The sequence below is a fragment of the Pongo abelii genome, chromosome 19, assembly GCF_028885655.2.
Source record: "Pongo abelii isolate AG06213 chromosome 19, NHGRI_mPonAbe1-v2.0_pri, whole genome shotgun sequence".
NCBI lineage: Eukaryota > Metazoa > Chordata > Mammalia > Primates > Hominidae > Pongo > Pongo abelii.
This window is the reverse complement of record NC_072004.2, coordinates 17,566,190-17,581,475: the sequence shown is the minus strand read 5'-3', so window position 1 is coordinate 17,581,475 and position 15,286 is coordinate 17,566,190. Positions and strand designations below refer to the sequence as shown.

Sequence of the window (15,286 nt, the reverse complement as noted above, 5' to 3'; positions counted from 1 at the left end):
GCTTCAGACTGCAGAGACCCATGGAGGTGTGGGCCACGGGGTTTGGCCCCTTTTTACCGGAGTGCAGTGGTGGAATGAAGGTTATACAACCAGCCAGCATCTGGGAGCCCGGCGGGAGCGGTTCAGGAGTTCTCTGAAGCTGTCGGGTACAGTGTAACCTTTAGACAATTTTGTCTCACAGGATGGACATGATAGAGGAGGCAGATAGTTTGCAGGCACAGGAGCGGGAGGACATAATTATGAAGTATCAGAAGGTACAGTTGGGTCTGCTCCTTGGAGGGAGGTCTCTTCCAGTGCACCCTAGTCAAAGGGTCCTGGGTTCCCTAGGAGCACAGGGCAGGGATGGGTGGCCAATACCCCCAGGCCCTTGCACCCTTTACCTTGGACCCCTCACCAAGGCTCCCTCTGGGTTACAGGGACACCGAGCTGGGCTGCCAGAGGACAAGGGGCCTGAGCCTGTTGAAATCTACAGCAGCATTGATCGCTTTGGGATTCTGCAGTGAGTCCTCTGTGCTCCCCTCACCCCTAAAGCAGCTGTCTCAGCTCAGGGATGGGTTTGCTTTTAGAAAAGCCTTTCTGATGCAGGACATGTCTCGCCAGGTCTGGCCAACCTCTTTTCCAGGGTCAGAACTCCTCCCTGGCTCCCCTGGAGGTCCAGCCTGAGGTTGCGGTTGGGCCAGAGGTGCAAGGCCCATGTAGGGAGAGGGTGGGAATGGAGACTGGGCTAGGCCAGGCCCCTGGGCTCTCAGCAGTTCTGTCGGCAAGTTAGCACAAGAGGAGCGGGGCAGCCTGAGCTTCTGGTCCTGTGTACCAGGAGACAACCCCAGTGAGATCCAAGGGTTGTGGCCACAGGGTGAGGAGACACCTGGCCCAGCCTCAGGGCTGTTGTCCAGCAGGTCTCTCAGAGCCCACCTGCCTCTGTCCTCCCCCATTTCCCTAGAACTACAGCCCTCCCTGTCCCCATGGGGAAGGGGGAAAGGTGTGGGGACAGTGGGGGCTTTGGCCCGAAGAGAATGGGGGAGAAGACGGGAAGGGCCCCGCTCTGGGCATCTCACGGTGAGACTAGGGAGGCAGCAGGGCTTGTGGTTAAAGACCCTGGGTCTGGTGCTGGGAAGGGATCTGGGGCCAGGTAAGAGGAGCCCAGCCTGGAGCCCATCCCTCAGGGATCATAGGATGGAGAGAGAGCAGATGCCGGGCAAGATAAGGTGGGAGGGAGCTTATGAGGCGTGCCACTTCTGAAACGCAGGGTGTGTGGCTCAGGTATAGGGAGAGGCAGGTGGATGCTTGGCCAGCCTTGGGGCTGTTGTCCAGCAGGTCTCTGAGGGCCCACCTGCCCCTGTTCTCCCCCATGTCCTTAGATCTACAGCCCTCACTGTCCCCATGGGGAAGGGGGAAAGGCATGGGGACAGTGGGGGTTGTGGCCCTAGGGGAATGGGGGAGAAGATGGGCAGGGCCCCATTCTGGGCATGTCACGGTGAGGCCAGGGAGGCAGCAGGGCTTGTGACTAAAGACCCTGGGTCTGGTGCCGGGAAGGGATCTAGGGCCAGGTAAGAGAAGCCCAGCCAGGAGCCCATCCTTTGGGCATCATAGGATGGAGAGAGAGAGCATCCAGGGGGAGGTAGGGTGGGAGGGAGCTGATGAGCCGTGCCACTTCTGAAATGCAGGGTGTGTGGCTCAGATGCAGGGAGAGGCAGGTGGATGCTGGGAGGTCAGAACCTGCAAGAGCCTTGGGGCTGTCAAGTGGGATGGGTCCCTGGTGCACCCAGAGTACACTGGGCAGGTCTCAGGGCAGGCTCCCTTGACCCAGGTGGGGTGATGTGGTCACTCCCTGAGGGACTCCTGTCAGGGCCCGGTCACCCACCCTAGGTGGCCCCCATCCCATCTCAGGGCTAACATTTCTCAGCTCCAGCAGAAAGCACCACCTCGAGTCCAGGACGGGCAGCCCCATTGTGCAGCCTGACCACCCCCCATGCCAGGGTCCCAGTAACCCCAGCCAGGCTGTCCCTGTACTCCTTCTTCTCCCAGGTCCTGCCCCTCCTGGGAGTCAGCCCCACAGGAAGGCCCTTGTCCTCCCTTCCCTGTGCCTTCTCCCGGGCTGAGTCCTGAGCTGGATAGGGACAGAGCCAGTCCTTTCTGGGGGTCGGCTCCCAGGCTTGGGCGGCTCCAGGCCTTGTGCAGGTCCTCAGCTCTGCCTGGGTTGCCTTACAGTGAGATGGAGCTCCCTCCTGTGACTGCCCGGGAGGCGAAGGTAAGAGCCTGATGCATGGAGGGGCTGGTCCAGGGACGTAGGGACTGGGCGGGTGGTCAGTGAGGCAGAGGAAGCAGCTGGCCTGGGTGGTGGCGGGTGAGGGCAACACGCTGTCATTGGGAGGGGCAGCAGAGACCTGACCCCAAGTTGCCGTAACTTTGGCAGTTTGTTAAAATTCCAAAGTGAGAACCACAGTCCTGGCTTGGAGGTGGCTGCCTGCTTGTATCAGGAGCCCACCTAGAAGCTGGGACCTAAGACTGGTGTATCTGTGGCCTGAGGATGGCACATCCTGGGGTCCCAAAGCCAGCCCACTGGTGCTCATTTGCTCAAAGGCTCTCAGCCCTTAGGGTCTGCCCTTCCCTGGCTCCTTCCAGCTGGGTCCCACCAGGGATCCAGAGCCCAAGACCCAGCATCCATGGGTGGCTCTGGGAAGCCTGGCAGCTCCGCTAACTCCAACATGTCTCATTTGGCAGCAAATTCGGCAGGAGAGAAAAAGAAAGAACAAGTGGCTGGAGATGCTGGGTGAATGGGAGACATATAAAAACAGCAAAAAGGTAATGTGTGGAGGGAGAGGCCCCTGGAAGTACTCTCTGCAGAGACACGGGTCAGGCACCCATGGCTTTGGCCTGGCACCGTCAGCCTCTCAGAGCGGGGGTGGCACACTGTCCTCGCCCAGAGGACTGCAGGCCTGGTCGCCAGATTGCCTGCCTATTCGTGCAAGCGTCACCTTGCTGGGAAGGAATCTGAATCTAGGGCTGGGACCACCTGGAGTTCAAGGCTAGGGATGCCCTAGTGACCTGAAGGAAGAAAAAGGTGCAGATCAGAGTTTCGACTCTGAGTGTCCATCCACTCTTTCAGTCCTGGGAAGGCAGACCCTGCCCCAGCTTGATCTCACCTCTACTGAGGAATCATGGGGCCAAAACCAACAATTTCCAGAATCCCCAGGCTCTGGTCCTTGCTGGGGTCACCCCGTGGCCTGTGACACCAGATTGTTTTCTGCCCACAGCTCATAGATCACATCTATAAGGGTGTTCCCACGAACATCAGGGGCCCAGTGTGGTCAGTCCTCCTGAACATTCAGGAAATCAAGTCGAAAAACCCCAGAAAATATAAGGTACTGTCAGCCAGAGCACAACAAACAGGACAGGCCGTGTCAGGGGCCCAGGTCTCCAGCTGGAGGGAACGTCAAGCCCACCCTGTTGGGGGTGGGGGGGGATGGTCAGATGCACATCCTGGGCATGGACAGTGGCATAGTCACCAGAGACAAACTCAGCTCTGGTGACCCTCCCTGGCTTCAGTAACAAGCCAAAAAGCAGCTTTCTGCAGAAGGAAACCTTCCTTCTTTCCTTCCTTCCCGAAGTGCTGACTGTGGGCTGACTGCCATTTGGGGCAGGGAGGCTTCCATCTGTTCTGAGGCTGCTTCCTACTCTTGGCCCTGCAGATCATGAAGGAGAAGGGCAAGAGGTCATCTGAACACATCCACCAGATCAACCTGGACGTGAGCAGGACTCTCCGGAACCATGTCTTCTTCAAGGATCGATATGGAGCCAAGTAAGCCTACGGGAGCCGCAGGGTCCCAGTGGAGATGGGGTGAACAAGAGGGATGGAGACTTCCCCGCAGCAGAAGCCAGGGTCACCCAGCAGGGATGACAGAGCTGCCAAGAGCTCTCCTGGCCCAGGGAGCAGCCGGCACCATGAACCGAGCACCTCCCTGGTTCCAAGCCCTGGGCCAGGCTGGAACATGTGGGGCCAGAACCCAGGAGGATCCTGAGGAGACAGAAAACAGCAAAGAAAATCACGCACAATGGTGAAAGGTGCTCTCCCTGACCCATGGGGACGCATGGTAGGACCCACGGGAGGGTGGCAGGATGGAGGGCCCATGAGCCTCCCCAGGCAACACTGACAGCACCAAATGCTGGGAGAATTAGGGGTCCTGGAAACTCTCATCCAGGTCTGCTGGGAACATGACATGGCACAGCCACGTTGGCAGCCAGTTGGGCAGTGGCTCACAAAGCTCAATGGACTTGAACCACGCATCCCCAAGGTGTCACAGATATTGAACCCACTGATTTGAAAACTGACATCCACATGAAACCTGCATGCCACGTTCACTCCTTGATTCATTGTCACTCACACACGGAGCCTTCGGGGATGGCCTTCAACACGGGAATGGGGAGAGACAGGCTGTTCCTCCGTTCAAACGGGAAGACCTGGTGAGAAAAGGGAACAAACCAGTGATGGCTGCACAAACGTGGGTGGATCCTAGATGCATTTTGCTAAGGGAAAGAAGCCAGACCCAATAAGCTACCACAGTAGGATTCCCATTCCTAGGCCATTCTTGAAAAGGCCAAACCATAGGGACTGAGAAGCAGTCTGGGTGGCCAGGGGCTAACGGATCGGGGAGAGGCTGGGTGCATAGGGGAAACCCTGGAGATTTGGAAGATGAAGGAGTCTCTCCAGGAGGGGCTGGAGCAGTGGCCAGGAGACTGCACATTGGTTTGGAACCATGGAGGAACTGTACACCCAAAGACTGAACTGGTGTGTGTGCAAACTGGAAAAAAAAATCATTCAGCATGAAAAGGATCGGTGAACTCACTGTAGAACTGGGCTATTTGCATGTCACAGATGTGGATTTTACTGAAACATTTCTTCAACAGTCTCAGGCCCTGAAGAGCTCACTGCTTATCTTGTGAATCATCTGAACCTGAAATGGGATTTGTTGTTAGGATTTGTAGACAAAGTGAAACTAACAGCATCTGCACAAACCAAACCATAGCCCCCTTTCTCTGTTTCCTAGGCAGCGGGAACTATTCTACATCCTCCTGGCATATTCGGAGTATAACCTGGTGAGTATTCCCGGCAGTGAGGTTCCCGGGCCATATTTCCATCTTCACAGGAGTGGGTGTCTGGTGGGGGTGTCGTTGCTTCTTTTAAAGTTAGTATTTGTGACCCACCAGGATATAGGAGGCAGGAGTCCAGCTCACTGCTGGCATAAACCTCCAAGCAAGGCAGTGGTCTCAAGGGGTCAAGCTGAGACACAAAGGAGTTGGGGCCTGGACTCCTGGTGTCACCTGGGCCTGACCACCACTTCTCAGAACAAGAAATGACGCCCTCCTCCTGGGGCTGCCCCAAAGCCCGGGAGTTTGGCAGTGTCACACGCAGGACAGTGCTCTCAGGAGACATTTTGGACAAGGTGCTGAAGTGCCTGATGGACTTGGCTCTTGTCATGAAATGAATTTGCATCCTGAGGAAGCCTCTTCTTCATAGGAAGCCTCCCCAGTCACCTCTGCCCTTTCCAATGACATGAGTCCTCCCAGGTGACCTCAGCCCTCCCAGGTGATGTCCTTCCATGGTGACTCTGGCTCTTGCAGGAAGTGGGCTACTGCAGGGACCTGAGCCACATCGCCGCCTTGTTCCTCCTTTACCTGCCTGAGGAGGATGCATTCTGGGCACTGGTGCAGCTGCTGGCCAGTGAGAGGCACTCCCTGCCAGGTAGGTGAACAGCTGCCCCTGGGGCCTCATGCAGCCAGACCTGGGGACGGCCACCGTGGCCAGATGATCTCGGCTTTCAGCCAAGGCACCATCCTTGTGTCGCCAGCTTGTTGGGAGCCTTTAGGACATCTCTGCTGAGGGTCCCACAGGAGTCCACAGATGCCTTTCATCCCCATCAGCAGAGGGCATCTCATCCTCCCCGTGGCCACCCTCTGTGTCCTGGAGCCACGCCCTCCGGCTCTGATTCTGTGCAGCTGACTCTCCCCTCCCTGAGAGTCCTCCTGCCCTCCAGCTGCCTGGGCTCCTGCTGCCCTTGGTGCCCACGAATGGGCTGACCAAGCCCAGGTGGCAGCATCTCCCCATCCCGTGTCCCCTGGCACGACCCCACTTCCAGGAGATGACCAGGAAGCCCAGCCCCCACCCTATTCTGGCCGCTCTGTTGTGGCCTCAAAGTCAGGCTTGCCCTTTTTGCGCCCTAGCCCGGGAGGCCTCCAGGGGAACCTCCAGCCAGGCTCCAGGGGATGTTCCTGTCCCACCTCCCCAGGGCAAAGGCCACATGGTGGGGTCACCAGATGGGAGGGTGGGAGGCCTTCGGGTTTGGGGGCCTCTGCAGCTGCCCAGCTCTTGCAGCTGATGGCTCCACATCTTGGGGGAAGGCTCTGATTTCATGATGGGCTGGGGGCTTCTCAGGATTCCACAGCCCAAATGGTGGGACAGTCCAGGGGCTCCAAGAACAACAGGAGCATGTGGTACCCAAGTCACAACCCAAGACCATGTGGCATCAGGTGAGTTTATGGTCCCCTCGGCTCTTCTCAGAGGCCCTGCCTCCCGTGGGGCTGTAGGAGCAGGGGGACTGGAGCCCCTCGTGGGACTGGTGACTGGCGGAGTCTCAGCCAGGGCCTGACCTGGGACGTTGGGTTCTCCATGGGCTGGGAGTTGGTTTCCTTTCCTGCCCTGGAGGAGACAGAGGCACAGGGATGGGGGCCCAGCTCCTGCAGAGCAGGGCAAAGGGCAGTGTGTCCACCGGGAGTGTGGGAAGGGGACAGTGTTGTGGGGAGCTCTGGACACCGCCCAGTGTTCTGCACTAGGGGAAGGGTCTTCAGAGGCCCTGGAAGATGGAGGTTTTCAGGGCAGCCCAGGGGGCCCTGAGCACCTCTGTTCCTCCCATCAGGACAAGGAAGGTCTATGCGGGCAGTGTTCCTCGTTAGGCTGCCTTCTCCGGATGTTGATTCAAGGGGTAAGGAGGCATAGGGAGATCTTGGCTCAGGGACCCTCCTTGCCCTGCAGTGCCCTGCTTCCCCATCCCGGGAGTCTGGCTCACTCCCAGCCCACAGGAGTTTCAGGCGGGTCCCTGAAAGTCACACAAGCAAAACCCTCTGCCCAAGAGGGGTCATCCCAGGGCAATGGCTGGGGCTCAGGCCCAGCTTCATGGGCTGACTGGGCCAGGACCCAACTTGAGAGGGCTCAGGGAAGCCTCAAGCCCTGGGCAAGCCCCTCTGTCCAGGAGCCACATTCCCACTCAAATGAGTGCCCCCTATGAGGAGCTGCAAGACCTTGTCTGACCCAGCATTCTGGATGGCTCAGGCGGCCCTCATGGGGAAGGTCACTGACTCTGGAGACTGAAGCCCCAATGTGCGCAGCTCGAGCCACCAGCCCCAGCCTGGAAGGGCCAGGTTCTCTCACACCTGCTGTCCCCACAGATCTCTCTCGGGCTCACCCTGCGCCTGTGGGACGTGTATTTGCTGGAAGGAGGACAGGTGTTGATGCCGATAACAAGCATTGCCTTTAAGGTTCAGAAGAGTAAGTCTACGTGTGCCCAGTGGGGCCTGGGGAGCCCTGTGGTCAGACCCCGACTGGCCCGAGGGCAGCTTCCTCACCCTGTCCTCATGATCCTCTGTTCTGGCCCAGAGGGAGGTCTGGCCAGGTGGGCTGGGCAGGGCACTGTGACGCCGAGCCCATCCCCCACATGACCCAGATGAAAGTCGGGAGTGTGGTGAACACTTCCCTGCCCAGATCACCCCCCAGCCACAGTCTCCTGTGTACATGTGGACGCCTGGGGTGGCCACAAAAGGATCTGGCACCGCCCAGTGGGAGACTGAAGTGGCCACAGGGTATGAGCTGTGACCATTCCCAGGTAACTCTCTTGGCCTGATATCCACCCTGTCCCTAGAGCGCCTCATGAAGACATCCAGGTCTGGCCGGTGGGCACGTTTTCGGAACCAGTTCTTTGATACGTGGGCCATAGACGATGACACTGTGCTCAAGCGTCTTAGGGCCTCTACGAAGAAACTAACAAGGATGCAAGGGGACCTGCCACCCCCAGGTGGGCTCCAGTGCCATGTCCCCTCCCATGTCACCCTCTTGGGCAGTCAGTAGTGGGCGAGTGCCCCGGACCAGCAACCCTACTACCTGGGCCTTCCTCTTCACCTTTTCTTCCTCCTCTTCCTCCTGGACTCTAAGAAAGTACAAGAGGCCCACCGGCCCTCAGGGCAGGCGCTCAGTGCGTGTGTACTGGACGTGTTGTGCATGCAGGAGGGGGATGTGGGCAAGACCCTCCAACAAGCCCCCTCCCACTTTCCATGGTGTCTTGCTCTCCCCCTCACAGGGCCCTCAAAGTTACTAGAGGAGCCAGACCCATTTGTGGGAGACCCTGCCCCTCCCTGCAATCACCCACAGCCTCAGAGAGCAGCAGAGGCCCCTCACTCCTGCACGCTCCTCCAGGGTTGCCAGGACAACAAGACTTGAGCAAGGGAGACAAGGGAATTGGGTGTCCCTGACCCACAGCGCATTCAGGGAGAGGGCACAGGTGGGACCCCGGGCCCAGAGCCAGAGCCAGAGCCAAGAGTTCAGCCAGATGTGGGAAGGGTCAGTCCTGGCATGGACTGGGCAGCCCAGGGAGGCAGAGGGTGACCCACGTCCGGGCCCAATCACCCACTGCGGAGACAGGTCCCCATGTGAGGTGGTAAAGGGCTGGGTGACATCCAAGGCCCCTCCCACCTGAGTTCTGACTGGGGGCCATATCCCAAGCCCAACAGCCCTGGGACGAAGGTGTGTGGCAGGACGCCCCCAGCCAGTCTGAACCCTGGGGGCAGTCCCAGGAGCCACCCGCCATGCCCCAACGGCTTCCCCATGCCAGGCAGCACACACCCCTCCCTCTGGGATCAGCAGACTACAGGCGTGTCCTCAGTGTCAGACCACGGGGGCCACACAGAGACCCCAAAGACTCCAGAGACGCAGGCAGGTGGGGCCCAGCCTGGAAAGGGCTCACTGGAGACACTGACCACATCTGTTTTCCTTTCAGCCAAGCCCGAGCAAGGGTCCTCAGCACCCAGTCCTGTGCCAGCTTCACGTGGCAGGAAGACCATCTGCAAGGGGGACAGGCAGGCCCATCCAGGCCCACCAGCACGGTTCCAGCGGCCCATTTGGCCAGCTTCTCCGCCATGGGCACCTCGTTCTTCCACATCCTGTCCTGGTGACGCTGTCTGGGAAGACACCTACCCTGTGGGCACTCAGGGTGTGCCCAGCCTGGCCCTGGCTCAGGGAGGACCTCAGGGTTCCTGGAGATTCCTGGAGTGGAACTCGATGCCCCGCCTCCCGACAGACCTGGATGTAGGGGGCCCTTGGTTCCCTCATTATGATTTCGAACAGAGCTGCTGGGTCCCTGCCATATCCCAGGAGGACCAGCTGGCCACCTGCTGGCAGGCTGAGCACTCTGCGGAGGGGGTGAGATTGGCTTTCACTGCGCTGAGCCACAATGTGGACATGCACTTCCGGGCCCTGCAGTGCACCCAGCACTGATTCCAACCAGGACACCCCCTTCAGAGCTAGGGACAAACAGCCATGCGCTCCCACCTCAGGGCCTTGCCTCTGCCACCTCTACTTGGAAAGTGTTCAGTTCCCTCTAGGCTTCTAGAAGCATCTGGGCCAGGGCTCATGGCAGAGGTAATTTCCCGAGGCTTAACAACCCAAGCAGGTTTCGCATCCTCATTTTATTTTTTGTTAAACTTATGAAAATTTATTAAGAAAGTGGGCAGCTCGAAACTCATGCACAGATGGAACACACCAGCACCCAGATCACAAAGCCAACCATGCCCAGCCCCTCCCAGCACCCCCAGCCCTGCGACCGGCATTCTGAATTCTAATGACACCATGAGCCTGCCTTTGTACTTGAAACTCATGGAAGGGTAACCACCTTCATGTTTTAAAATAAATGTTTCTTCCTGTTGAAATGATTTTAGATATACAGAAATATTGAAAAGGCACTATAGTGTCCTCCTACACCTTCCATCTAGCTGCCCCTAATAATGATGTTTTGTAGTAGCATGGCACATAAGAAATTTAGGCCAGGTGTGGTGGCTCACAACTGTAATCCCAGCAATTTGAGAGGTCGAGGTGGGAGGTTCAGGTTCACTTGAGTCTAGAAGTCTGAGACCAGCCTGGGAAACATAGGTGGACCCTGTCTCTAGAGAAAAGTCAAAGAAATTAGCCAGGCATGGTGGCATGTGCCACCTAGTCAAGAGGCTGAGGCAGGAGGATTGCTGGAGCCCATGAGTTCCAGGAAGCAGTGAGCCATGATTGCACCACTACACTCCAGCATGGGCAACAGAGCCAGACTCCATCTTCAAACAAACAAACAAACAAACAAAACTTATTCATGTAACCAAACACCACCTGTTCCCCAAAAACCTATTGAAATTTTTAAAAAGAGAAAGATAATGCTTGTGAAGTACACATTGTCTTTCTCTCATACTGCCACCTAAGTTATGTTTATGAACAACTATAGTAGGCCAGATATTTGTGATATAAGTTATGTAACTACAAAGAAGTTTTTTTTTAATTGTTACTCATTTTTATCTCTGTATTTGTTTGAAGTTTACTAACCAAATAATAAAAACATTTCCTCCTCCTTACACAGAACTGCCTTACTCTTCTGGATGATGAGGATCATAGATTGGAATATTTGAAAATCCAGGATGAACAACACCTGGTAATTGAAGGTACAAGATGGAAGCATGCATCTATATTAAATTTTCAAGGGGAAGAATTTAAAGAGTTACTAATAACCCATTTTATAATTTTCTCCAAGACAACTATTATTTGATCATTATGTTTTTATGACAAAGAAACCCTTTGGAAAAAAAAGAAAAAGAAAACCCTTTGAACTCTTATGTAATCCTACCATATGATTTAGATTGCTTTAAAGGGAAAATATTCTGTTTTTAGTCATTGACAAAGGATGGGAATGGTAGATAAAAACAAGTGAATTCAGTTTACAAATTTATACTTCCTTAAAATTTTCAAGTTGCTGCTTTGAGTTTGAGTAGAGAGCAACTTTCTTGCATAGTTAGTAGCACAGGCTTTCATTAGTCATCAACACTGGCTACTCACTGACAGAGCTACTTGTATATTCACAGATTTACACACTGGCATACACATGCCATTAAAAACTTTTTAAGTGTGTCTTTTCCCATCAAGTTTTGTGGCAACGTTGTTAGCTGCCTTTGTATTCAAATGAATAGGCCGGGCGCAGTGACTCACACCTGTAATCCCAGCACTTTGGGAGGCCAAGACGGGTGGATCACTTGAGGTCGGGAGTTCAAGACCAGCCTGGCCAACATGGTGAAATCTGTCTCTGCTAAAAATACAAAAATTAGCTGGGTGTGGTGGCACGTGCCTGTAGTCCCAGCTACTCAGGAAGCTGAGGCACGAGAATCAGTCAAGCCCAGGAGGTGGAGGTTGCAGTGACTCAAGATCACGTCACTGCACTCCAACCTGGAGGACAAAGCCAGACTGTCTGAAAAAAAAAAAAAAAAGGAATAAATTACTCTGACAGTTGTTACAATTTAAGAAAGAATTGTAATATTTCTAATGTTTTAAGTATAAGAAATTCCATTGTTTCTGAACTTTAATTACTTCTGTAGATGGTTAAGTATAATTTTACTTCAAGTAGGTAATTGAGGGAAAAGATTATTCAAACCAAGTGACTTTAAAGTCCTCAATATGAAGAATAGGAATGGTTTTAGAGCCAATTACAGGCATGTGCTGCATAAAGATGTTTGACAACAAAAGACCTGTATATAGCAGTGGTCCCATAAGATTATAATACTGTATTTTTAGTTGTACCTTTTCTGTGTTCTAACATGTTTAGATACACAAATACTTACCATTGTGTTACAGTTGCCTACAGTGTTCAATACAGTAACATACTGTACAGGTTTGTAGCCAAGGAGCAACAGCCTATACCATACATAGCCTAGGTTTGTGTAGGTACACACCGTGATATTCACACAAAGACAAAATCACCTAATGATGCATTTCTCAGAATGTAACCTCATCGGTAAGCAATGCATGTACTAAAATTAACTAGATTTTAAAACTTCTGATTTAGGAATAAGATGTCTTTAAAAAAAAAAAACAGAAGCAATCGAGTGGGTGTAAATTAGATAGATAAGAAATTAACACATTCCTATCTGTCCTTCCAGTTCACAACAAAGATATGAGTTGGCCTGAGGAGATGTCTTTTATAGCCAATAGTAGTAAAGTAGATAGACACAAGGGTAGGTCTCCAGTATTATTTTTTAAAGAGATTATTTTAAATGTTTTTTTTTCTTCTCTCAACTATTAAAGTGCTAACAACTTTTGGTTTTCTAGTTCAAAAGTAATTAGGGCCCTTCTTTTTCTTTTTTCCTGAAGCAGCATTTGATGTTGGCAAACCCACCATCAAATTATTTTCTAAATTTCTTTCTAACTCTGCAATTAAATAATTTATATGTTTTAAAAGACATACTAGAAGAAGAATTGTTTGAATTATTTTGAAAAATCATAGCAATTAAAAAGAATAATTGCTGCTTCTGGGTTACAAGTGAGCATGGATCATCACTGTTGCCAGACACTCTATGAAAAACCTTCTCTAGCATTTCAAAGACCTGCTAGAGAATTATTAGCACCATTTAGCTGATTATGAGAGTTATAAAAAATCTTTTGATTGAATATAAGTAACTGTTCATGCCATGGCATATTACTACAGCTAAGCTTTGGTTCTCTTATTGTTTGTTCCAGTTCCCATAGAAAAGGGAGCCACAGGTCTAAGCAACCTGGGAAACACATGCTTCATGAACTCAAGCATCCAGTGCGTTAGTAACACACAGCCACTGACACAGTACTTTATCTCAGGGAGACATCTTTATGAACTCAACAGGTAATCTTTCTTGAGTCACTGGCCTCTTAAGCTGTGACTTTGATATAAACCCAATATCACCTAAATTTCCTCTTTTTTCACCCTGCGGGAAAAAGATTTTATCTTATTTGCCCTATTTAATATGAAATAGGCCAAGGAATACATCCCTTATTTCAAAAAGAAAAGATATTTTGATGTGAGATGCTAGGCATTTTTGTGCCCACATGATTGTAATTTATGAGAATCTTTGGCAACAAATTTTCCTCTCAAACTTCTAGGACAAATCCCATTGGTATGAAGGGGCATATGGCTAAATGCTATGGTGATTTAGTACAGGAACTTTGGAGTGGAACTCAGAAGAGTGTTGCCCCATTAAAGCTTCAGGTAAGCAGGTTAAAATAATATAAAAGTATTTAATTCCTAAATAGTTGTTTAATCATTTTTCTGCACTTGTTTTTTGTGTTTAGCCTTTTGGATCCTTCACTTGGTATAAACAAGAGGCCAAATTCTTTTGCTTCTATAAATATTTGCAAAATACTACTGTATATGTAGTGGGTAGGATAAAGACCAAAGGTACACTCTAAATTGGGGATGTCATTCATTTTCCTAATTTGTCAAACATCTTATATGAAGAGTAAACCTTTTTTGGTAACACTTCACTATTAGCAGTGTTCTAACTGCAAGGTGGACCTCAGAGTCTTCTTAACTACATCCAATCCAATCCATTTTCAACACAACTAAGATAGTTCTATCTGTAGAATACAAAGAAGGAGGCTGGGAGCAGGGGCTCATGCCTGTAATCTCAGCACTTTGGGAGGCCGAGGTGGGTGGATCACTTGAGGCCAGGAGCTCAAGACCAACTTGGGCAACATGGCAAAACCCTGTCTCTACTAAAAAAAATTAGCCAGGCATAGTGGTGCATGCTTGTAATCCCAGCTACTTGGGAAACTGAGGCACGAGAAATGCTTGAACGTGGGAGGTGGTGTTTGCAATGAGCCAAGATCGCACCACTGCACTCCAGCCTGGGCAACAGAGTAAGACTCTGTCTCCAAAAAGAAAAAAAAAGTAGAAGAATGAATGAATGAAACTAATGAATATAAGTTTTATATTAATATCAGATGTAGTAGATTTTAGTGAAGTTAGGATTATTCATTATTTTTATTTAAATACAAAGCAAAAGCTTTTTATATTACAAATTATTAACTATAACAGCTACACATTTGACTACTTACCTCTTGCCAGGCACTATTCTAATTAATTTGTACCCTCTAAATAATTCTAATGCAGTTAATAAAAGTTAGGATGCAACCAGACCAGAAAATGTAATTGTTGAAGACAACATTACATTATATAAAATAATATATACACATATTATTTTATACATGCTATGTATTATTATATACACATTATTTTATGCATATGTTATGTATATATTATGTACCTATAAAATATACATATTTTATATGCATATAAAAATGTGTAAAACATTATAGAACAGGATGTCTTTCAATGTGAGCAAATGCTGTTTTAGTATTTCTGTCTTAAATAACATCTGTGTGCCTGAAGAACAGTTTGCTTACGTGATACTGACTGAGGACACAGTATTGGCCAAAATAGTTCTCTCTTTTTTTTTTTTTTTTTGGTCATTTGACGTTAAGATTCAAAAGATTTCATGATTATCCAAAATACATTTGTTGAAATGGAGGCAGACTAAGTACTATACTATTTATTTTCTTACAATGGCTCTGATTGGATTATACGACATGTGCATTCCAAATTTTATGGGTAGGAAATAATGACTGATACTTCTCTTATATTTATAGCGGACCATAGCAAAATATGCTCCCAGGTTTAATGGGTTTCAGCAACAAGACTCCCAAGAACTTCTGGCTTTTCTCTTGGATGGTCTTCATGAAGATCTCAACCGAGTCCATGAAAAGCCATATGTGGAACTGAAGGACAGTGATGGCCGACCAGACTGGGAAGTAGCTGCAGAGGTTTGTCAGTTTTGAGTTTCTAATGTAAGCAATAGACAAAATGTTCTGGCCACAAATACATGTAGCACAACTTAAATGCAAACTAAACTATCCTGAGATCAGAATTTTACTGCGAAAATGAAGGAATTTCTGTTCCTGTGGTTAATTGTTATGCAATAATGCCAAAACAAAAATACCTTTAATGAATATAGAAAACTGTTGCCATTTCACATTGTAAACTTTATGGGACTGGATGTAGGAATAATTATCCAGTGGAATTTAAAGAGTCCCCCTAATTGTTAAAGTAATGTATACAGTGACCTATAGGCATGCTTTATAATTGTTAATGGACAAATAACTTTAATATTTACCATTGTTACCTTGATAAGAACA

General features: G+C 50.5%; 1 protein-coding gene across 5 annotated transcripts in view; it reads left to right on the top strand.

The window, feature by feature from the left end:
* The window catches only part of LOC129051213 (ubiquitin carboxyl-terminal hydrolase 6-like), a 62,567-nt gene that overhangs the window by 10,834 nt on the left and 36,447 nt on the right, over positions 1–15,286 (top strand). For 4 of the 5 annotated variants that reach the window (XR_010138076.1, XR_010138077.1, XM_063718406.1 and 1 more), the window contains 18 exons: positions 182–254; positions 417–499; positions 2,209–2,248; positions 2,722–2,802; positions 3,255–3,362; positions 3,690–3,799; positions 5,046–5,094; positions 5,620–5,740; positions 6,431–6,525; positions 6,912–6,977; positions 7,441–7,540; positions 7,911–8,063; positions 9,042–9,463; positions 10,656–10,737; positions 12,223–12,297; positions 12,800–12,938; positions 13,196–13,301; positions 14,741–14,914. Coding sequence is in view for 3 of the 5 variants with exons in the window: in XM_063718406.1 (XP_063574476.1) it covers positions 183–254; positions 417–499; positions 2,209–2,248; positions 2,722–2,802; positions 3,255–3,362; positions 3,690–3,799; positions 5,046–5,094; positions 5,620–5,740; positions 6,431–6,525; positions 6,912–6,977; positions 7,441–7,540; positions 7,911–8,063; positions 9,042–9,463; positions 10,656–10,737; positions 12,223–12,297; positions 12,800–12,938; positions 13,196–13,301; positions 14,741–14,914 (2,076 nt within the window). In the remaining 2 variants the exon portion in view is untranslated. The remainder of the gene's footprint in view (positions 1–181; positions 255–416; positions 500–2,208; positions 2,249–2,721; positions 2,803–3,254; positions 3,363–3,689; positions 3,800–5,045; positions 5,095–5,619; positions 5,741–6,430; positions 6,526–6,911; positions 6,978–7,440; positions 7,541–7,910; positions 8,064–9,041; positions 9,464–10,655; positions 10,738–12,222; positions 12,298–12,799; positions 12,939–13,195; positions 13,302–14,740; positions 14,915–15,286) is intronic. The other variant, XM_063718407.1, reaches the window with a different exon arrangement.